We start from the raw sequence: 22,494 nt of genomic DNA on the forward strand, positions 1-22,494 counted from the left end.
AAAGAAAAGGCAGCATGACATGTGAAGAAAGAGCTAAGTGTGACCTACTCTGAGGGAAAAAAAAGTAAGTTGATAGAAATGTTCTCCGAGGGAGCCCAGATGTTGCACCCACAGCAGTCAGTCTAAACATTCATAAAACTAAAGTGAACAATGTTTGAAGAATTAATGGCAAATACGATGACAGTGACTCACGAATATAAGATCTTAAGGGAGATACAAAAACTACAGAATAGGACCTAAAGTAAGTCCTGGACTTGGAAGCTTTTTATCACCTGGGTTCCCACAATGCCCTGGGCTTCCTATGTCAGGACTTCGACTGCTGACAGGCACCTGTTTACCTGTCTTCCTGACCCCACCGTGGCTGCAAAGGGGCAGGGACTGATCTGTCTGCTCTGTGCATGACATGGTGGGCTTAAACAAATGATGGGGAGTGGCAGTGGTGAGAGACCCAGAGGGAGCCCAGGCTGCTAGTCAAGATGGTGTGACATCCAGGCAAGGTTCTCCTTTGCCTGGGCCTCAGTGTCTTCCCCCGGGAAATGGGCCCCCCGGGATCTGGTGACGGGAGGACTGGACTGCAGACACAGTGAGGCCTCAGCCAGGGCCTTGCGTCGCTCGGGTAGGCGGCTGCAGACATTCCCCCCGTACCAGGAGCCAGCAATGAGTCCAGCAGAAGCCGAGACTTTTGTCGGAGGTTTAATTTATTACTGTTTGACATCCAGTGACACTGACATACCCTCGCCGGGCCTGCGGGCCCCCGGCCCCGGCGAGTCTGACCTGTCCAATAAAATACAGTACAAGGAGTGGACGGCTACACACATGCATCCACAGCTTTAAACTACAGTGATTCCAAACTGCGGCCGAAACAGTACTGCCAGGGAAAGGGAAGAAAGACAGGTGTCGTGTGTTCCCCAATTCATAATTCGTTTTTTTTCTCCTTTTTTCTCGTTTTAAACAGTTAATGCTGTTACAAACGCTATTGATGCCAGGACAGGACCAGACACAGACAGTCCTACATCTTCTCTGCCGTATAAATATGGAAGATTTTCGTTTATACAGTTTTTATCCCAAGTCTGAAACTACATCTGCTGCTACCCGTTACTGCTAAGGGCTAACACCATCTCGGCTCTGGAACGAGGGGCTCGGGGTCGAGACTCTGGAATGTCGGGACTCAGTCTTCCTCGCTGCCACTTCCTGAGCGGTCCTGGGAGGGGGACAGGAGGAGAGAGTGAGAGTCAGCCTGGCCCTTGGGAGCACCCAGATAGCATGTGGGATCTTAGTTCCCCGAGCAGGGATTGAACCTCTGCCCCTCTGTGTGAAAGTGCAAAGTTTTAACCACTAGACCACCAGGGAAGTCCCCGACCTTTGCTTTAAATATACTTAATCACCAGTGCAGGCAGAACTGCCTTGTCCACACTGAGGCTGGGGTGGAGTGACCTTTGCCCTCAGTCCCTGCTGCCAAGGTCACACCCAAATGTCATTTTCTCCCAAGGACTGACCCCTGCACCCTCACACTGACGACTCCTTGGTTCCTGGGAAGCAGGTTGGGCCTTCTCAGCTCTGTCCCACTGCTAGCTGCCTGTCCCTGTGCCCCTGACCTGTGGGGGGTTTTTTGTTTGTTTTTGTGGCTGAGCCTCAAGGTCTGTGGTATTTTAGTTTCCTGGCCAGGTATTAAACCCAGGCCCTCAGCCGTGAAAGTGCTGAGTCTTAACCACCAGGTCACCAGGGAATTCCCCTGACTTGAAGCTTTAAAACCACCCTGGCTATTCCTGACCACGTACAATCTCTGCTCTTCTATGTAAACATTTTCAACACCTTAGCAAGGGCCACAGAAGGTGCTGCTGGATCCAGACTGGGCAGACAGGGAGCTGTACAGCCCAGACTCTCCTGGCCATAAACAAGGCCACTGCTCCCCGTGTTCAGAATGTCATTAACGTCCCCGTAAGACCACAAACGTCAGCGGTCAGGATTATTCTGAGGCACCTGGTTTTGCTATTACTGCAAATAGCTCTATAAGAAGACTAACAACGATGAAATGGTGCTTGTCAAGCTTTCTGCTGGGAGCTGGGGCCCGTGAAATGCACTTGACCTCCCTGCTTTGTGGAAGTGGAGGCAGGCTCAGAGGTGAAGCAAACAGCCCAGGTCCTACAGGAGGGAAGGGCCAGGCGTCCAGGTGGGAGCCAGAGAGCAAAACTTATTAAAACGCAGCAAGCGAGTCTGTTCCTGCCCCCAGGCCCACGAGACTGTACAGGCTCGGTGCTCCTGCGGTTCTCGTGGCTCCTCCCTGGTGTGCCTGGGGGACCATCACCGAGGTACCACTCACAGCCCCGTTCATGGTTTCAGCTCCCCTGTTTATAGGACTGTGGTCTATGGCACTTTCACTTTCTGTTTGCTTTATTCAACCCACCACCACGGTCTGGAAACCCTCTGAGACAGGCCACAACGGAGCCACAAGCAGAGGCCTGGGGAGCACAGTGTGGTGAGGATGCCACAGCACTGGGGGAGCGGGGCCGGTCTCTCTGAAGGCATCTCCAACTCCCCGCCTCCCGCCCCCTCACGGTCAGCCTGGGGCTGTGCAGTGGGAACTGTGGGCGTCGGGTGGGGAGGAGGGATGCCGTCTGAACCTGACGCCCAGTGGCTCCAAGAGCGCTGGTTCCAGGGCTGCACGGACTTGGGTTTGAGTCCCACGCTCTGTAACACTGAGCCTCATCTGTGGATTGGAGGTCTGAAAACATCCCACAGGTCTAGGACCTGGCAAGAAGAATGGACGTTGGTGACCTGCCCGCCCTGGGGCGTGGGGACCTCACCTCCTCCTGCTCCTCCTCGCTGTCGTCATCGCTCACCACTGGCTTGGCCCTGGACCCACGGCTCGGCCGCCGCCGGCCCCCCTTCAGCCGATCCTGGGCCTTCTCCTTCCGGCCAAGCTTGATCTTCACTTTGACTGAGCGAGCTGGGGAGGGGATCAGAAGGAAAGGAGACGTGAGCGCAGGGCCCCAGGGTGTCTTGGGGTGGATGCGACCTCCCGTCCCCACCCCCAGGACTCACACTCTGACTCGGAGCCTTCCTCCTCGCCCTCCTCCTCCTCCTCGCTCTCTTCCCCTTCACTGTCGTCCTCCTTCTCGATTTTCTGCCGCACGCTGGTGAAGACCGACTGTAGGACAATGGAGTCTTCATAGATCTGGGTGGAGACACGCAGAGCTCAGGTCGGGGGCCAGATGAGGGGCGGGCTGCCCGCCCGCCTGGTCCCGGACGAGGGACAGCTCAATGAAACGGTCCTGGACAGAAGGTCAGGCGTTCCTCTCTTTTTTTCAAGTATTTATTTATTTAGCTGCGCTGGGTCTTAGTTGTGGCACATGAACCCTCAGTTGTGGCATGTGGGATTCAGTTCCCTGACCAAGGATCGAACCTGGGTTCCCTGCATTGGGAGCATAGAGTCTTAGCCACTGGACCACCAGGGAAGTCCCCTTCCCTCCCCCTGAAGAATCGCATCGAGCACCCGGTTAAAGGCTCTGAGATGGCCTGCAGTTTAGCATCAGAGACGCACGGCCTCGCTGAAGCCAGCATTCCCCGGCATGTGCGACTCTAAAGTCTCTTTGCCAAGCAGGCATTCATCCCAGCAATGAGGAAAACTGCCAGGCTGAGGCTGTGTGTGAATCTCATCACCGGACAGGACCCAGCACAGAGCTGGATGTCCTTTCAAAAGCGTCCCTGACTGACCTCGTAACAGATTCCAGGATGTTCACAGAGTGTGCCCAGGGCCCCGTGGACGGATGGGACTGAGTCTACTTCTTCTATTTTGTTCATCTTTATCTTCTGCCACGTTTTCAGTAATGAACACATAGGCCTCTGTAATGAGCGATGTGCTCCGAGGTGCAAGGAACTTTTTTCTGAACCAGTCAATTCACGGGGGCTGGGGAGTTGGGGCCCAGGACCGCTCACCAGGGAGCCCTCCAGGTTGAAGGTCTGCGCGTTCTGACACAGCAGCATCACGTCCTTCTCCAGGTCGTTGAGGCTGCGGTACTTGTGGTTGCGGATGCGCTCCTGGGGGCAGGAGAAGCTGCCTTATCTCGGGGCCCCCTGGCACCCGGGTCCCAGCCACCTAAGGTGAGGTCACAGTGGAACTCCCCGGCTCTGTGTGGACTCGGGGGCCCAGCCGTGGGTGATGGGGTCACCTGTCACATCCTCAGTGGCCAATGACCAGGGCCCCTGGTGGGGGCTCCCAAGACCAAGAACCCCTGCTCCCACGTTCCATGGCTCTAAGCACTCGACTCGGGATTACCTTTATCTTCTTGAAGTCCACAGGCTTGCGGATGAGCTCATAGTACTCGGGCAGCTCCTTGCGGGACGGCAGCTGGATGAACACCTCGCTGAGCTGGCGTCCACTGCTGCTGTAAGGAGAGACATGGCTGCGTCACTCGCAGGCCCTGCTTGCCGGGGAGCCCCTACCTCTGCCCGGCACCCTCCCCACAACAACCACCACCCCACCCCGGGTGCTGGAGGACAGAGATGGTGAGAAATTTTAAAGTCCACTCAGGAGTCATTTCCTGTTATGTGAGCTGACTCGTTGAGTTCTGTAATATTCCCGAGGGGCAGCCAAGCAGAAAGGTCTGCTGCTGCATCTGTATGGAGGCTCTGAACTCACCCACCTCCCCCCACCCCACCCCTGGAGGAAACAGCATCACGTGCCACATGCAGCAAGAGCCTTGGCACCTGCACGAGGGAGAACTCTTTATTTACATATGACACAGAAATCAGTTTGCTCGTGTCAGGAGCGTTAAATGCCAGCGTTTTCAGAGATGGGTTTTTCAAGCATGTTGTGCCTCTCTCGGGTGGCGCTCATAAGCAGTGAACTTCAGAGAACCAGGCGAAAACCCAAGGAGAGACGCCCCCTGACAAGATGCTAATGGGCGACTAGAGCTGTTTCCTAGTTCTTTCCACTGAGCAGCGCTGGTTTGTACCAGAGCAGAGGAAGGGTGAGCTGTCAGTGGTCACGAAATGAGGAATCCAAGCGCTGGGCTCCAAGGCGACAACCCCCTGGGGGCCTGGACAAGGAATGGGGTGAACCGAGACACCCCCGAGACACCACCCCACCAGCGTTCCTTCAGCCTCCAGAATGGGGATCCTGTCCCCCAGAAGGACGGTAGCAGAGGCCCTGCGCGGCCATCCAGGGGGCTGGGGACCTGGTCACCCTCCTTTCCCACTCTCTCCACCCGGGGCCCCACGTGCTCTGGCTGTGGGTTCATTTAGGTCCCGCTCACTGCCCGGGCTCCTCCTGGCTGCTTCACAACACAGGCTCCTCCAGGGCAGGTCTGAGACGGTGGATTCGGTCCTGGGGGCACCAGGAGTGGAGCGCCACCGCCCGTCAGCACCGCTGCCTTCCTGGTCTTTTCAGGACAGTTCTCAGGGAACAGGGTGGCAGCCTGTCCATCTGTCTGCACGTCCTGAACACATCTCATCCTTGCTTTTGGTCTACCAGCCAGGAAGACAGCAGTGATGACCTGAGCGCTTCTCGGGTTTTGTCGCCAGATGCCCCATCTCACAGCTGCATTAGGGAGCAGCTTGGCCGGGACTGCCCGCCCCAGAGGCTGCTGCCATTTGCCCCTGGTCCCCCTCTCACACTCGGGGAAACACGGGGGCTGGAATCTGGGCCTCGCACATTACTGGCCTCGGAAGACTACCATCTCTGGGCCAGATGCATGACACCCGTGTTCTCAATGGACTATGTTATTCCAACTGTAATGAGGAAACCGGCGAGAAGCCTGGCCCGAACACCAGCCTTGCTGGTCTTGGCCTCCCTGCCCAGCGTGAAGTGGGGTCGCCTGTGCTCAACAAGGGCCAGCCCCCTCTTTCCTCCGGGCTGAGTTCTCAGCCACGTCCTGCCTTGTGTGGGGCTGGCAGGTCACACACTGGGGGCGGGGAGGGAGGCCAGGTCCAGGCCACTGTCCCCACCCAAGGGCCCGTCCCCAGGGGCACAGGTGTCCTCTCTCTCATGAACAGGTTGGGGGGTGGTTTGGCCACAGGAAAACTGGAATTTGTTCACATAAATTCCAAAAAAACCGAGAACAGGCATGAACTACATTGGGGCCCCTACTTCAGATAAGTGGACTTGGGGTGATGGGAGACGAGCCAACCCTGCTCACTCTGGGAAACTGGTTTCTGATGTTCCAGCAGAGCCCAGACCTGCGCCCCTGACTCCTCAACCTCCTGAGCAAAGGGCTCTCCATTATCTCTCGACCGCAGTGTCACTCTACACTTCTGAGCAGGACATGGGCCTGCGGGTGTGAAGTAACTAAAGTGCCTGCACAGTAGTGGATGCTAGTAATTCCTGCTTTACTTCACTTTTTTTTAAGAAACACCGGTTTGGGACTTCCCTGATGGTCCAGTGGCTAAGACTCTGCTCTCCCAATGCAGGGGGGCCGGGTTCGATCCCTGGTCAGGGAACTAGACCCCCACATGCCACAACTAAAGATCCTGTATGTCGCAATGCAGAATCAATGCAGCCAAGTTGAATAAACAAATAATTAAAAAAGAAAACAACAATAACAACAAAATCAAGAAAATTAAACGCCAGTTTTAAATCCACTAAACTCATTCTGCAGCTCACTAACGGGCATGCGTGTGGTGCCAAGGCTACGGGACTGCCTGTAGCATCACACAGGTGACCTGGCCTCAGAGGACACGGAGCCCTTCAGGGAACTTAGGACGGGGGACTCTGGCACCATTACACAGAGCAACATTTCATAGTAAAAACCCTCTCACAAACCTCTGGGGGAACCTTTTCCCTGAGGAATGAAGGCCCACCTGGCCTGAAAACCGTTGTCTGGTGTGTTGTGCTGAGCATGGATGGCTGGGGACTGGTCATGTGAGAGGGAGGGGCAGGGTGCCAGGGCCACGGGGACTCTGAAAACCATCCTCTCTGACAATGCAGACTTCTTGGAAAGCTACTGCTGCAAAACTCTGGTTGCCAAAGTGCTGAGAGATCCTTTTTTGTCTTCAGAAATCCCCTGGAGAATACCTCACCCCCCACCCTCTATGCACCGGGGCTGGGAGCCTTCCAGGCTTGCTCACCAAGTCCCTCCTTGCTGGGAACAGAACCCACGGTGCTCTGGGGGCTGCTTGGCTCTCCAGGATGGGTGGCCCACAACCTCCGATGTCAGTGCCTCTCTCTACCTGCTCAGTCGCCTCAGAATCACCCAAGCGGCTGCTCCCCCAGGGAACCCTGGCTCCCGCCCTTGCCTCAATATAAACATCACCTCCACGACACCTCGTAATGAAAATGGATGACTGAGGTGAAAGACAGAGAGGCACGGGGACTTCCCTGGTGGTCCAGTGGCTAAGACTCCATACTCCCAATGTAGGGGAGGGGGACACGCCCGGGGTTCAATCCCTGGTCAGGGAACTACAACCCACATGTTGCAACTAAGAGTTTGTATGCCACAAGTAAGATCTGGTGCAGCCAAATAAGCAAATAAATATTAAAGAAAAAAGATAAAGGCACAAATCTTCATTTACTCACTCCTGTGAGCCCCCCCAGCCTCCAGGACTTGGCCAAGCCTGGCCTCTTCTTGAACTTCAGGTCATGAGATCCCACAGGGTGTGCCCCCAGGCGTGGCCACCCCCCTGCATGGCTCTGAGACCTGCTCTTGTTGGCCCTTGTGCTGTGCCACACGCTCCATGGTGGGCACGTGCCACGGTCTGCTTGTCCCCCTGCTGGTGACAGGAACCTGGGCTATGGTCTGAGATATTAAATGGTGAGCAGCTGCAGACACTGTGTCCCAGCTCTTGGCCTGCATCGTGTGGGAAGGTCCCTGGGGGGTGGGGGGCCTGGTCCTGGAGGCAGGGGCACTCAGTTTTGGTAGCAACTGAGCCCACGTTCACTCTTCCGGCTGTGGGTGAGCCATCTACCAGCATCTCTTGTTGTTTTCCCATCCAAGTACTAACCAGGCCGAACCCTGCTTAGCTTCTGAGATCAGACGAGCTCGCGTGCACTCAGGGTGGTATGGCCACAGACTCCCCTGTGGTTTTAATGCACGTCTCCTTACGAGCATCCTCACAGGTTACTGGTCATATGATGGCCTCTCCCAGGCATCCTTGTTTTCTTACTTTTCCTCCTGGGAATTCTGTGTAGGGCACATTCATCGTAAACGCCTCCAGTTTATGGCATGTCTTTTAAAAAAAAAAAAAAAAAATTGGCTGCACTGGGTCTTAGCTATGGGATGCAGGATCATTAGCTGTGGTGTGTGGGATCTAGTTCCCCGACCAGGGATTGAACCCTGGGCCCCTGCCTTGGGAGCACGGAGTCACAGCCACTGGATCACCAGGGAGGCCCCCACAGTGTGTCTTCTTACTCCTTTGATGGTGTCTTTTGACGAGGGGGCCTTAATTTTAATCTGAGTCCAATTTACCAATATTTCCTATTATACCTGGTATTTCTTGTCTTGTGAAAAAAATCTTTGTCTACCCCAAGGTCATGAAGTATTGCATTTCCTTCTTGAAGACTTTGCTATTTTTCTTTTTACCATGCCACAAGGCTTGCAGGATCTTAGTTCCTTGACCAGGGATTGAACCCAAGCCCCCTGCAGTGGAAGCATGGAGTCTTAACCACTGGACCACCAGGGAAGTCCCTGGAAGCTTTGCTGCTTTAATCCTTTCCCATTATTAGGCACGAGGCTGGTTATCCTGGTTAGTTTTTGTCCATAGCAACTGTCATCTTCCCTACCATATCTTGCCTGGCTTTACTAGCTGGAACACAAGCCACGAGGGCAGAGGCTCTGCCTGTTTTATTTGCTGCTCTATCTTCTGCACCAGGAATAAAGCCTGGTACACAACAGGTGCTCAATATACATTTTTTAAATGAAGAAATGGCTCAGGGTGCAAGCCCTAGGGTCACAGAGCAGTGTGCCAACTCAGGTTTCAGCAGGGCCGTCTCTGAGCAAGGATGCCCCACTGCCCTGCCCCTGCATGGTCATTCATACAGCACCCTGTTCCAGAAAGGACCCTGGCAGCAACAGCCAGGAACCCCACTGCCCAGAGAGCGTGCTGCTGTGAGGACTGGCTCTCAAGAAGTTTCTGCAGGCAGAGCTGCCTGGAACTCCATCTCCGGCCCTGCTCTATGTCCGGCCGCCCGGTAGCAGAGGGGATGGGAGTGAAGGAGCCTGGGAGAACCCCAAGGCTGTCAGGACCCTCCCATGACCCCAGTTCAGACACAAAGAACGGAAGCGCCCACCACGGCCCTCATGCCCCCAGCCTGCCCTGCCACCTGTTTTGGCAGCAACGGTGGCTGCTGTTACCCATGACAATGAAATTAATCTCCTGCCTCTAGATGTTAGCTCCCACAGCAGAGATCTTCTCCCTCATTCACTGTCCTGTCCCCGTCACAACGGGACATGACACACAGAGGGGCTGAGCGACCAGGGCCCTGCGTGGAGCCTCGACCCCTGAGCGACCAGGGCCCTGCGTGGAGCCTCGAGCCCTCCCACATCTAGCCCACTGGTCCTTTCTTATTCAATGAGGTTTGTCGCAACCAGGCTGACCACACTGTGGGGGAGAGCCCCAAAGTCTAAATGACACATCCTTTGATGTGTTCTTCAAACAAAATTACAACATGTGGGGGACTTCCCTCGTGGCCCAGTGGCTATGACTCCATGCTGCCAATGGAGGGGGCCAAGGTTCAGGGCACTTGGTCAGGGGACTAAGGTCCCAAAGGCCCCAACAAAGATCCGGTACAGTCAAATAAATAACTAAATATTTTTAAAAACCTACAACACGTGAAGGAGAAATAACGATCAGAGGATTTCCCTGGTGGTCCAATGAGCCTGCCAATGCAGGGCACACGGGTTTGATCCCTAGTCTGGGAAGATCTCACATGCCAAGGGGCTACAAAGCCCGTGCACCACAACTACTGAGCCCGAGCTCTAAAGCCTGCGCTCTGCAGCTAGTCAGTAGCTCTACTCACCGCAACTAGAGAAAAGCCTGCACACAGCAACGAAGACCCCAAGCAGTAAAAACAAACAAAACCCTTAAAAAAAAATATTCTCAGTATCTGCGATCATCCATTGGTTATGCCATTCAAACAGATGGAGAAACCAGAGAGGTTATGAGAGCTGGCCCAGACACTTGGGAACTGGGGGCAGGCAGGACCCCAGCACAGGCCTCCTCGGCCCAGTCGGGGGCCTCTCCCACCCTCCCTCGCGCTGTTCTACGTCGAGGCCAGCAAACTTCATCTGTGAGCAGCCAGTGTGAATGTTACAGGCTTTGAGTGCCGTATCACCTCGGCCACAATGGCTCAGCTCTGCCGTTGTTACACCAAAGTGGCCACACAGAACATGTAGGCAAAGGGAGTCTGGCTGTGTTCCTCATTTATGTTCTGCAGTTGCTAAGTCGCGTTCAGCTCTTTGCAACCCCATGGACTGCAGCACGCCAGGCTCCTCTGTCCTCCACTGTCTCCCAGAGTTTGCTCAAATTCATGTCCATTGAGTTGATGATGCCATCCAACCATCTCACCCTCTGTTGCCCCCTTCTCCTCTTACCCTCAGTCTTCCCCAGCATCAGGGTCTTTTCCAGTAAGTCAGCTCTTCGCATCAGGTGGCCAAAGTATTGGAGTTTCAACTTCAGTATAAGTCCTTCCAATGAACACTCAGGACTGATCTCCTTGCAGTCCAAGGAACTCTCAAGAGTCTTCTCCAACATCACAATTCATCAATTCTTCAGTGCCCAGCCTTCTTTATAGGTCCAACTCTAACATCTATACATGACTACTGGAAAAACCATAGCTTGACTATACGGACCTTTGCTGGCAAAGTGATGTCTCTGCTTTTTAATATGCAGTCTAGGTTTTAATACACTATTCAGGTATATCCTCATTTATAAAAAAACAAACTTTGATTTTCATATAATTTCATACCATGAAATAGTTGTCATCTTCTTTTCATGGCCTCACCACACACCCTGCAGGATCTTAGTTCCCTGATCAGGGATCAAACTCAGACCTCCTAAAGTGGAAGCTTCGAGTCCTGACCAGTAGACTGCCAGGGACATCCCCAAATAGTATTCTTTTGATTCTCTGAAACTCATTTAAGAAAAAATTCTGAATTCAGACTATACACATACAAGTGGTGAGCCAGATCTTATTTCTGCTGATTTGGTTTGTTGAGCCCTGGTATGAATCCTAAAAACAACAGGAAGAATGTCTGTACCAGGGATGATAACATACAGCTTGGTGCCTTCCACTGCTCATCCTCTGACAAGGGCAGACACTGCAAATGGATCACAGCAGCACTCTTGTCTTGCGCACTGAGAGCCTCAGGCAAGCAGAAGCAGTCAACTGAAGATGGTGCTCCTGATAGATCCTACTACTTGCCCCGCCCTGTCCCTCAGCATCACTCTCCTTCCTAGAGTGCAGATCTTCCTAGTTCAGTTCAGTTCAGTCGCTCAGTCGTGTCCGACTCCTTGCGACTCCATGAATCGCAGCACACCAGGCCTCCCTGTCCATCACCAGCTCCCAGAGTTCACTCAGACTCACGTCCATTGAGTCAGTGATGCCATCCAGCCGTCTCATCCTCTGTCGTCCCCTTCTCCTCCTGCCCCCAATCCCTCCCAGCATCAGAGTCTTTTCCACTGAGTCAACTCTTTGCATGAGGTGACCAAAGTACTGGAGTTTCAGCTTTAGCATCATTCCTTCCAAAGATCACCCAGGGCTGATCTCCTTCAGAATGGACTGGTTGGATCTCCTTGCAGTCCAAGGGACTCTCAAGAGCCTTCTCCAACACCACAGCTCAAAAGCATCAATTCTTCGGCGCTCAGCCTTCTTCACAGTCCAACTCTCACATCCATACATGACTACAGGAAAAACCATAGCCTTGACTAGACGGACCTTTGTTGGCAAAGTAATGTCTCTGTTATCTAGGTTGGTCATAATTGCCTTCCAAGGAGTAAGCGTCACCTCCAGATTTCTCGCCCTGGGCCATTTTCTCTTTTGACTCAGTCAGTAAAATGTATCAGCAAGGGTCCTAGACAGGAGCAGCTGTGCTTAGCCACTCAGTTCTGTCTGACTCTCTGTGGCCATATGGATGGTGGCCCACTAGGCTCCTTGGTCCATGGGAATTCTCCAGGCAAGAATACTGGAGTGGGTTGCCATGCCCTCCTCCAGGGGATCTTCCTGACCCAGGGATTGGACCCAGGTCTCCTGCACTGCAGGCGGATTTTTTTTATCATCTGAGCCACCAGAGAAGCCCCAGATAGGTGCAGCTCAGGATATTAAGAACTGATCTAGCAGCAGAACATTTATCTGATACAGCATCTCAAGATATATACATGCACATCATACATGAAATCTGAAAATAAAATAATGAAACATATTAAAAAGCTATTAGTCCAGGAACTACTCTGAGGGTCCAGTGGTTAAGAATTCACTTTCCATGACAGGCAGACATGGATTTGATCCTTGGTTGGGGAACTAAGATCCCACATGTTGTGGGGCAACTAAGCTTACACGTCATGACAGCCCACAAGCTCAACGTGCTTTGCCACTAGAGGAGCCCTGAGCCACAGTGAAGAACCTGCAAGCTGTAACAAGGATCCCGTGTACCGCAATTAAGACCCAATGCAGCCAAATAAATGTGTTTAAAAGCCCCACCAAAACCATGTTTTTTTTTACAAAAAATGTTAGAACAAAATTACTTACTAGGTTCAATTTTTGACCCATTACAAAGTCAAGGCCATTTCGAGAATCAGAAAAGTGAAATGCCTACAGCAGTTCCACTTACAGATATTTACTAAGAGCCTCCACCTGCCGGGCACCCACTGCTCTGAGATCAATCTTAAGTGTCAGATTTATGGCTGTGTGGTGTAGGAAAAATCCAGCCTCGTGTACGAGTAAAAGGAGACAATACTCACCAAGGAACCTGCCAATAGGAAAGGTCTCTAAGCCACCTGCCCTGCACTCTCAACACACTCTCCCAATAGAGGAGGGGGAGGGGGGACCTTATTACAGGATCCTCCTGAGGAGGGCTGGACTGGCTACAAGTGATGATGCTGATTAATCAGCACCTAATGAACCAACATTTCTAGTGAACTGACTGCTTTATGGGGGCCAATGACACGCCTGAGCTTATGTGTCTTTCTTCCTTTTTAAAATATTTTTTGAAATCAACGGTCACATTACATTTGGCATTATGTCTCTTTTTAAAAATAAGTTTATTTTTGGCTGTGCTGGGTATTCACTGCTGTGTGGGGTTTTCTCTTGCTGTAATGACCTACTCTTCCCTGGAGTGTGTGGCTTCTCATTGCGATGGTTCTCTTGTTGCAGAGCACAGGCTCAGTAGTAGTGGCGCATGGGCTTAGCTGCTCTGTTGCAAGTGGGATCTTCCCAGAGCAGGGTTAGAAGTGTCCCCTGCATTGGCAGGCGGATTCTTCACCACTGGGTCACCAGGGAAGCCCTAAAGATTTTTTTTTCAATGTGGACCATTTTTAAAGTCTTTCTTGAATTTGTTATAATATTGTGCCTGTTTTTATGTTTTTGTTTTTTGGCCTAGAGCCATGTGGGATCTTAGCTCCCCAACCTGAGATCAAACCAACACCCCCTGTATTGGAAGAGGAAGTTTTTTAACCACTGTCGGCGAAGTCCCTGAGGCTCATGTTTCTTAATACAGCTCAACAACGAAATCAAATCTCATTTTAAAGAAAACCTGACCCCCACTCCGTTATGCCGGACTTGAAACCACTTAGCTTGAATGAAACCTTTCTGCTGAAGAAGAGACAGCAGACCCAGGGCCACACGGCAAGTGGCAGAAGGCAGATCACAACGCAGGCCACTTCTCAGGTGTGCCATCTACTCCAGGTGTCTCAGCTGTGGCACGTGGGATCGAACCTGGGCTCCCTGCATTAGGAGCACGGAGTCTTAGCATGGCAGAGTTGGATACGACTGAGCACATGAGCCACGAAGACCATTAGAACTGGATCCCTATTTTTTTTGTTGTGGTCTTTGGCGTGCTCTGTCTCAGTTCAGTTCAGTTCAGTCGCTCAGTCGTGTAAACTCTTTGCGACCCCATGAATTGCAGCACGCCAGGCCTCCCTGTCCATCACCATCTCCTGGAGTTCACTCAGACTCACGTCCGTTGAGTCGGTGATGCCATCCAGCCATCTCATCCTCTGTCGTCCCCTTCTCCTCCTGCCCCCAATCCCTCCCAGCATCAGAGTCTTTTCCAATGAGTCAACTCTTCGCATGAGGTGGCCAAAGTACTGGAGCCTCAGCTTTAGCATCATTCCTTCCAAAGATCACCCAGGGCTGATCTCCTTCAGAATGGACTGGTTGGATCTCCTTACAGTCCAAGGGACTCTAAAGAGTCTTCTCCAACACCACAGCTCAAAAGCATCAATTCTTCGGCGCTCAGCCTTCTTCACAGTCCAACTCTCACATCCATACATGACCACTGGAAAAACCATAGCCTTGACTAGACAGACCTTTGTTGGCAAAGTAATGTCTCTGCTTTTGAATATGCTATCTAGGTTGGTCATAACTTTCCTTCCAAGGAGTAAGCATCTGTCTAGACCACGGCAATTACCAGCAGAGAGTGAAGCCCAGGGGTGGAACTGGCCTGACACCTTGGGCAGCTGGAGCTTCTTCCAGCAGAGTGTGTGGCAGGCTCAGAATCTCATTTTGGCTCAAGAAGGCCACCCAAGTTAACCTTCTTGTGGTCTGGAGCCCCACTTGGCTAACAACCAGGCCCGTGCCCACGCTGACTGGCCTGGGGTTAGATGATAGCAATCAGCACTATTTCTCACAACATCTCACCCGGGCGCCTTCCATGTCAGGCTGGGGACTGGGTGCCAGGCAGATGATGCTGACCCCAGACCTGGCCCTGCAGGTGGAGGCCTGCCTCCTGTCCCTGGAGGACCCAAGCTTGGGCTCCTGATGGAGGGCCAGTGTGGCCTGCCACAGGCTGAGGCAGGAGAAGCCTGAGGCCTCCCTGCCCGCTCAGGAAAGGGCTCCAAGACCGCCTACTGTCATCCGCTCCCTTCTCGCCAGAGGCCCATGTTGAGGGGACTGGAGCCAACTGGGGCGTCCTCTCCTAGAGAATGTTTCGGCTCAACAACCTGCCCGGGCCTTGTGACTCTGCCCCGGTTTTTCTTACAAATCAAGGCACAACCTTTCCCCCGGAGAGCTATCTGCTTTTTTATTCTAATCAAGGCGTTCAGTGCACCTGCAAGGGCAGAGGGCAAATGCAGAGAGGGTCTGGGCAGTGGGCCCCAGGCCCGGGTGAAGCTGCCATGGTGCATGCCGTGGGGCCCTTCATCACCCACGGGGGACTCTAGTGCTTTTTTAAAAAAAATAATTGTATTTATTTTTGGCTATGCTGGGTCTTTGTGGCTGGGCAGGCTTTTCCCTAGTTGTGGCAAGCAGGGGCCATTCTCCAGTTGCGGGGCTTGGGCTTCTCATTGCGGTGGCTGCTCTTTTTGTGGAGCATGGGCCCTAGGGTTTGCAGGCTTCAGCAGCTGCAGCACGTGGGCTCCAGAACACAGGGTCAGCAGTCATGGTGAGCACGTTTAGTTGCTCAAGCAGGATGTGGGAACTTCCCGAACCAGGGATCAAATCCATGACTCCTGCAAGGCAGATTCTTAACCACTGAGGCACCAGGGAAGCCCTGGATCTTGTATGGACCCTAGATCTACAGACCCCTACAGTTCTTACAGGGTCCTTGATAAGAAGACAGGAGAAGGGGACCTGGGCCCTCTGGGTCCCCACCCAGTGGAGCTCAGCTCTGGGAGGCTTAGCCTGGGCACCTGTACACATCACCAGCTTTCTGAACCCTCTGGGAATAACTTCTGAGACTCTCCTAAAAACAAAGATGTTCTCTTGCACAACCTCGGCTCCGTGAGTAAATTCAGGACACCTGGTGCCAACACGCCTCCACTGTCCATGCAGATTTTACAGCAGCCACAGCTCTGCCCTGGAGCTGCTAACAGTCTAGCTCTACACCCCAGCCAGTTGGGCACAGAGGGGGTTCTGTGGGGTCCTAAGGAGGCTGAACCCTGAAGAAGGGCCTTCTAGAAGATGCACTTCTCTGAAGCTGTCCCAAAGGCGCCATGGGATGTGCCCTGGGACACATGACCGCTGACTGGCATCTGGAGACAGTGCCCAAATGTTCTGGCCACCAGCAGCTGCCTCCCTGCGAAGGGTCAGGGGAGAAGACAGCAGCTGGCACCACACACAGTCCCTGGCCAGACCCCGGAGCCTAACTTATTTGCATGCTTAAAGTGGGAATCCCTATTTCCAACTTAATTCTGGTTTCACTCATGGCTATTTAACAGATGGTTCCTCTGTGTAGTTTTCAGGTTTCCAAGCACCAAGAAGGTGCCCTGAGAGGCCCTGCACGCAGGCTTGGCCTCCAGGGCTGCCCAGGCCAGGACTGGTCAACTGCAGATTCTTCAAGCATTTTCCCATAGTGAACCCATAGTGGGTGTTGCATTTTCTTTCTTTTAAATTTACCATCTTAATCATTTAAAAAATATATTTACTTATTCATTTATTTGGCTGCTCCAGATTTTAGCTGCAGCACTCAGGATCTTCAGCTGTGGCATGTGAACTCTTACTTGCGGCATGTGGGATCTAGTTCCCTGACCATGTATTGAACCCAGGCCCCCTGCACTGGGAGCACAGTCTTAGCCACTGACCACCAGGGAAGTCCTGGGATGTGCAGCTTCACCCTGACATAGCAGGGGGTTGCAGCTGCCAATGCCAGAAGCTGCACATGCCTATGTCAGAAGCCGTACAACTCCAGGGCGTGCTACTCACAGGGCACATGGATGGGCGGCAGGGAACTTGAGAAGGGTGGGTGTGGCAGCCCTAAGTCTGAACACACATGAAGGGAGCAAAAGGTTCCAAATCAGGACATTACCTGCATGCAGACAAGGGTATAGATGCGAAGGTGCAAGCAACCATGACTGTGTGGGTATTTGGACAGAACTGTGGGGAGATCTTGAAATCAACACTTGAAAGCAAACTTTGGAGTGGTGCTGATCAGTGGCAGCTCAGGACAGGCCCAGCCACTTCTCTCTGGAGAGACCGCATCGAGCCTCCATGACCACCAGGGGCAGGAATGGCAGCCCCATGAGCCCGGCTCAGCAAGGCAGGCTCCCTCCATGGAAGCCAGCTACTGATAATGTCTGGTGACCATTCTGTGGCAGCCAGAAGAATCAAGCTGTAACAGTCTCTCCTTCAGATCCACGTTTAACTCAAGTACAGTGCTTAGCCAATCACAGGGTTCTAGAAGTGAAATGGGATCTTTAAGCCCAAAGTTTCACTTTTCCTTCTGGGAAGGAGTAGTTGGAAGTCTGAGACAAAAAAGTGCGTTAGGTTGCCTCCGATTTCTATGTCTATTCTCCTTGGTGTGGTGCAGTGGTCAGTCCCTCAGAACCTTCCAGGTAGATGACAGGTGCATCACAGAGATTATAACCTGGCCCAAAGAAAGGTCTGGCCTTTGTCCTCAGCTGCTGGGAGGCCATCTCTCGGCCCTTGAATGTCCTGCCTGGGCGGGACGGGGGGGCGGGGGTGACTTTCTTTAATTGGGGGCCTTGGGCACAGAGTCTAAGAATGTGATTCTAGGCAGAGGTGTGGGGTCACACGGCATCAGCTCAACTATAGAGGGGTGGAGACCAGGCAGCCACGTGGGTGGTCAGTCATGTCTATGTGACCGAGTTCCCAGACAGCAAGGCTTGCGGGCTGGCAATGCTCCGTGTGCATCTTCCTGTAATGTTGCCAGCAAAGCTGGTGCTGCCTGCAACGCCACAGAAGGATGCTGCCCCCATGCCTCTCCCTTCGGCTGGTTCTAACCTGTGTCCTTTTGCTGTAAAAAACCATCACCATGAGCACACCAGCTTTCAGAATGTTCTGAGAGTCCTTCCAGGGGATCATCGAGTCTGAGGATGGACCTGGAGACCCTGGACTCTGCAGCTGTGGTCAGAAGAGACAGGGTGGGGCCTAATCTTACAGCTGCATGAACCACACCAAGGTTTTCCCCGGGACTTCACACTGTCTGCTGAGAACATCAGAAATGTCAGCTTGTTCCCACACATCATCTCTGAAGCAATTGTGTGCCTTGTCTGATCTCTTCCTGTGCGGCCACCAGCAACCCAGCAAGTGGAAGGCCCAGCTCCAGTCAAGAACCAAACTCATCTCAAAGCTGGAGTGCGGGTGGACTTCCCAGAATGGTCTTATTCGCTGTCCTTGTAACTGCTCTGCAGTTCCCCCAGCTTAATGGAGAGCTCCCAGTCTAGTGTTAGAGAAGGAAATGGCAACCCACTCCAGTGTTCTTGCCTGAAAAATCCCACAAACAGAGGAGCCTGGTGGGCTACAGTCCGTGGGGTCGCACAGAGTCGGACACGAGGTGGACTGACTGAAGCGATTTAGCAGGCATGCCCAATCTAGCGTGGCCGTCTATTCCAGGGGGACATGAGGTTAGACGTCAGCCACCTGTCCAACCCTTAATGGAGGCACCGCTGTGTGGGTCCAACAGGGCTGGGAGCTCAGCTCTGTGATTGCAGCTGGGTTTCTCGGCAAGCTGGATGACAGAATCCCTAACAGGATCTCTGTGTCCTAAAGACCAGTCTTGACGTGGGTTCCCTGCACCACGCCAGACTGATTTACCACCCATTTCACACAGGCCAGGAGAATGGTGGTTCTCAGCAGCTGGGGGAGCCACTTTCTCTTGTGTCCCAGTGGCGAAACACGATGCTCAGATGGATTTTTCTCTAAGTCACAGGATGACAGCAGGTGGACTGACAGCTGACATACCTTGTCTTTGGTTTGAACATATCCAGGGCCTTGTCAGTAAGATGCTGGTTCCAAGTGTCTATTTGCTGATCTGCTTGGCTGCATCAGGTCTTCGTTGGGCCAGGCGGGGTCTTTAGTGGTGCAACGTGAACTCTTAGCTGCCGCATGTGAGACCTAGTTCTCTGAGCAGGCGTGGAACCCGGGCCCCCCGCACTAGTCCTCTTAGCCAGTGGACCACCAGGGAAGCCCTGTGGTTTTTTAATAACCGAGATGTAGCCTGCTATGGGGAAGTATATACATCTGAGGTGTATCCCTAGTAAAGGTTTTCAAGTGCAGACCCAGATTCCAAAGTCTCAGAGGGTCCCTAGTGCCTCTTCTCTGTCAAGTTCCCCCACCAGAAGCAAGCACTGATTTACATCCATCGCCAGTGATCAGCCTCTGAACTTCCTGTAACTGGAAGCGCACAACTTGTACTTGTCAGTGTTTGGCTTCTCTCCCTCAACAAAGCATCTGTAAGATTCTTCCAGGCAGCTGACGCTGGCTGTTTCTGTGCTTGGCAGAATTCTGCTCTCCATTAGGCCACCGTGGACATGTTCTCCTGGGGGTGGACGCTGGGCTGTTTCCTTTAGGGCAGTTGTGATCAGAGCTGCTGTGGACGCACCGGTGCGTGTCTTCTGGTGGGTGTGTGAGCTCAGCACTAGGACTGGAGTGGCCATGTCAGAAGCAGTCAGTGTGTCCAGCTCTGGGAGACAATGCCCAGAGCCCGGTGTGCCCATGAGCAGCGTGTGAGGTCCTGGAGCTCCACGTTCTGGGGCACATGAGGGGGCACATCACTCCCATCCACTTGTACGTTTCCTTGTGGTCATGACATTTGTGCAGTGATCAGAACACCTTTTCATATGCTGACTGGTCATCAGGCCATCCTCTTCTGGGAGGTGTCTGTTCACGCCTTTTGCCTGTTTTGTTTATTTTCAAATTTCTGGCTGTGCTGGGTCTTCGGCGCTGTGCACGGGCTTCTTCCACTCTCCAGCTGGGGTGCTTAGGCTTCTCACTGTGGTGGCCTCTCTTGTTGCAGAGCGCGGGCTCGACAGTGCAGGACTGGCAGCTGGGCCACGCCGGCTTAGCCACTCCATGGCAGGTGGGATCTTACCAGACCAGGGATCCAACCCACGTCCCATGCACTGGCAGGCAGATTCCTGACCACTGGACCACCAGGAAGTCTCTGCCCGTTTTATTTTTATTTATTTAAGGTCACTCCATATGGCACATAGAATCTTATAGTTTCCCCACCTGGGATCAAACCTGTGCTCCCTGCATTGCGAGCGAGCACCAGGTCTTAACCACAGACCATCATGGAAGTCCCTTTATGCCTGTTTAAAATCTGATTTTCCTTTGCCAGTCTGTAACAGTTTTCACCATCTGTTAAGAGGGTGTCTTCTGATGAACAGACGTTTAACTTTAGTGAAGTCTCGCTTCCGAGTCTTCTACTGCTAGTGGCGTTTCTGACCTGAAGCCGTCCAGCCTCCTTCCAGGCCACGAAGATTTTCTCCCATGTTGCTCTTTTCACATTAAAAAAAAAAACCTTTACTGAAATACAGCTCATTTACATCACATTTGTCTATCATCCATTTAAAATTAATATATGTGTGCAGGGAAGGGAGAGGTCAAGGTTCATCTTCTCTGTCTGGATATGCCAGCAATCTGCATGACGTTCAGAAAAACCCATCCTTCCCCACTGACCTCCAAGGGTCTTTGTTTTCTCGATTCTAACAAGGTTCTTTTGGAAGAATATTATTAAGAAGAAAACACCAGGGTCTGTCATTTTCACTGGATTTTGGTACGCTGCATATTTTGAATAATTGCTGCTCTACATTTCTTTTTCTTTGTGGAATCTGCCTCAGAGGTGAAGTGTCCAAATGAGTTTGATGTTTTGTTCTCAACAATGACACAGATTATACATTTTTAGGCCCAGAAGTTGAACTTGAATCTGCTTCTTCTCCACTTCATCCTTTGTTTCTCTTCTTAAGACAGAAAATTCTTAGCACAATTTGCATCCTTTATTTGGGTTCTATAACAGTCACTACTCACCCCAAAATTCACGCTAACAGTGTCTCCAAGGGATGCTCCCGGGCTCACACCTTCACACTATTCCCTCCCACAGATTAATTCCCCCCACTTTGCTTGTGACTAACTGCTAAGCATTGCTATAAACTCAAGCCTTCCTGCCATGGAGACAGCCTTATGGACCTGGATGTAGCAGGAAGCGGAACAGACACTGGGGGGCTGAAGGACGACCCTGGCTGCCCTGCGCACCTGCACACAACCTGCCCTAGTGGGCAGAACACACACGCATCTCCTGGGAGGGCTGTGAGAGAGCCATGGTTTTCTTTTTCTGCTTTTTCTATCCTTTTTTTTTTCCCCTAGCCCACACTACATAGCATGTGGGATCTTAGTTCCCTGACCAGGGATTGAACCCGTGTCCCCTGCAAGGTAGCACAGAGCCTTAACTGCTTGACCACCAGGAAAAGTCCCTCTCTTAAGGAGAGCTCCTGATCTACTCAGGACCCTCACTGAAGCAGAAAGCACACAGTCTTCTATTTGGTATCTCTCTGAGGGCAGGGACCCAGGTCTATGTCTTCTCAACAAGCGGCTGACCTGCGATGGCCCAGGGAGACTACATCAGGTGGGAAGAGGGTGCGAGGGTTGGGGGCAGGTGTCTACAGGAGACCCACTGGCTCTCTGCTCCAGCCACAGGAGCCTCCTCACCACGGTCCACTGGCCATGTGATCGGCCTCCATCACAGCAGACACCCTCGTCCTCCACTCACCCCACTGTGGGGCCCCTCCTGGAGCACTGGCCCCAGACCTGCCCTCCTTGGGGCTCTTCTCAAAGGTCACCTTCCTGCCCTCTCATCACGGCTGACACTGTCTCCCGTCTTCCAGGACGTGAACATCATGTCCCATGAGGTCAGAGACTTGAGACGGAGAACCAATCAGAGTTTGTGGAGTGACTGCCCTGGAGGCAGTGGGCTCACAGGGCCCCCCCGGAGCCCCCACTTACCTGTCCTTGTACTTGATCACGGCATCCACGATCTTCTTCATCTTCTTGGTGAGGTTGGGCGGGTTAGGGGAGAGCTTCTCAGCAGGTGGCCGGCCGCGCTTCTTCTGCTTCTTGCTCTCGTCGTCCTTATCGCGGCTGCGGGTGCTGGTGGTTGGGGTGGAGGGGCCGGCGTCGCTGTCTCGCTTGCGCTTCCGTGACGATTTCTTCTGCCGGACCTCCTCTTCGATCTCCTCCAGCGTGCCCTCCTCGATGGCCTTCAGGGTCAATAGTGGTAAAAATAGGACAGCCAGCACCGAGGTCGACAAGCAGAGGCCGCGCGCAGACCCGGGGGCCCAGTGGGGGACAGCTCTGCCTCCCCAACCCCGTCCTTCACGGACATATGGCGTCTGTGACAAGTTGAAGAGTCACAGCCTCATGGTGCAGAGCCGCAAAGAGTGGGTGCCTGTCAGTCCTCCACCGGGAGGTGACCTGGTCAACACTGTGCCCCCGACTGCCATGCTGTTAAAACAACTGTGCTAAGATCCACATCCCACAGAACCAAGTGCTTCAAACACTGTCAAGTGTGCAGTTCAACAGTATCAGGAGTGTTCCCACAGGTGGACCACCATCCACCTGTCTGTACAACCGAGGCAGCAGGGGGATAGAGCCCAGACCACACCACGACCCAT

At 52.9% G+C, this 22,494-nt stretch overlaps 1 protein-coding gene and 1 non-coding gene across 9 annotated transcripts in view; one reads left to right on the forward strand and one right to left on the reverse strand.

Moving 5' to 3' along the window:
- Positions 1 to 680: 680 nt before the first annotated feature.
- Positions 681 to 22,494, reverse strand: part of SMARCA4 (SWI/SNF related, matrix associated, actin dependent regulator of chromatin, subfamily a, member 4) — an 89,907-nt gene continuing 68,093 nt past the window's right edge. For 4 of the 8 annotated variants that reach the window (XM_044948137.2, XM_044948138.2, XM_044948134.2 and 1 more), the window contains 6 exons: positions 21,827 to 22,089; positions 4,277 to 4,385; positions 3,937 to 4,038; positions 3,043 to 3,175; positions 2,805 to 2,947; positions 681 to 1,201 (listed from right to left, as the gene is read on the reverse strand). In XM_044948137.2, coding sequence (XP_044804072.1) covers positions 1,169 to 1,201; positions 2,805 to 2,947; positions 3,043 to 3,175; positions 3,937 to 4,038; positions 4,277 to 4,385; positions 21,827 to 22,089 — 783 coding nt within the window. In that variant the 3' untranslated portion in view covers positions 681 to 1,168. The remainder of the gene's footprint in view (positions 1,202 to 2,804; positions 2,948 to 3,042; positions 3,176 to 3,936; positions 4,039 to 4,276; positions 4,386 to 21,826; positions 22,090 to 22,494) is intronic. The other 4 variants (XM_044948139.2, XM_025293494.3, XM_044948140.2 and 1 more) reach the window with 3 other exon arrangements.
- On the forward strand, positions 6,366 to 6,438 carry TRNAG-CCC. The gene has a single exon. It is a non-coding gene; the product is annotated as a tRNA-Gly (tRNA).

The sequence above is a fragment of the Bubalus bubalis genome, chromosome 9 (genome assembly GCF_019923935.1).
Source record: "Bubalus bubalis isolate 160015118507 breed Murrah chromosome 9, NDDB_SH_1, whole genome shotgun sequence".
Classification (NCBI taxonomy): domain Eukaryota; kingdom Metazoa; phylum Chordata; class Mammalia; order Artiodactyla; family Bovidae; genus Bubalus; species Bubalus bubalis.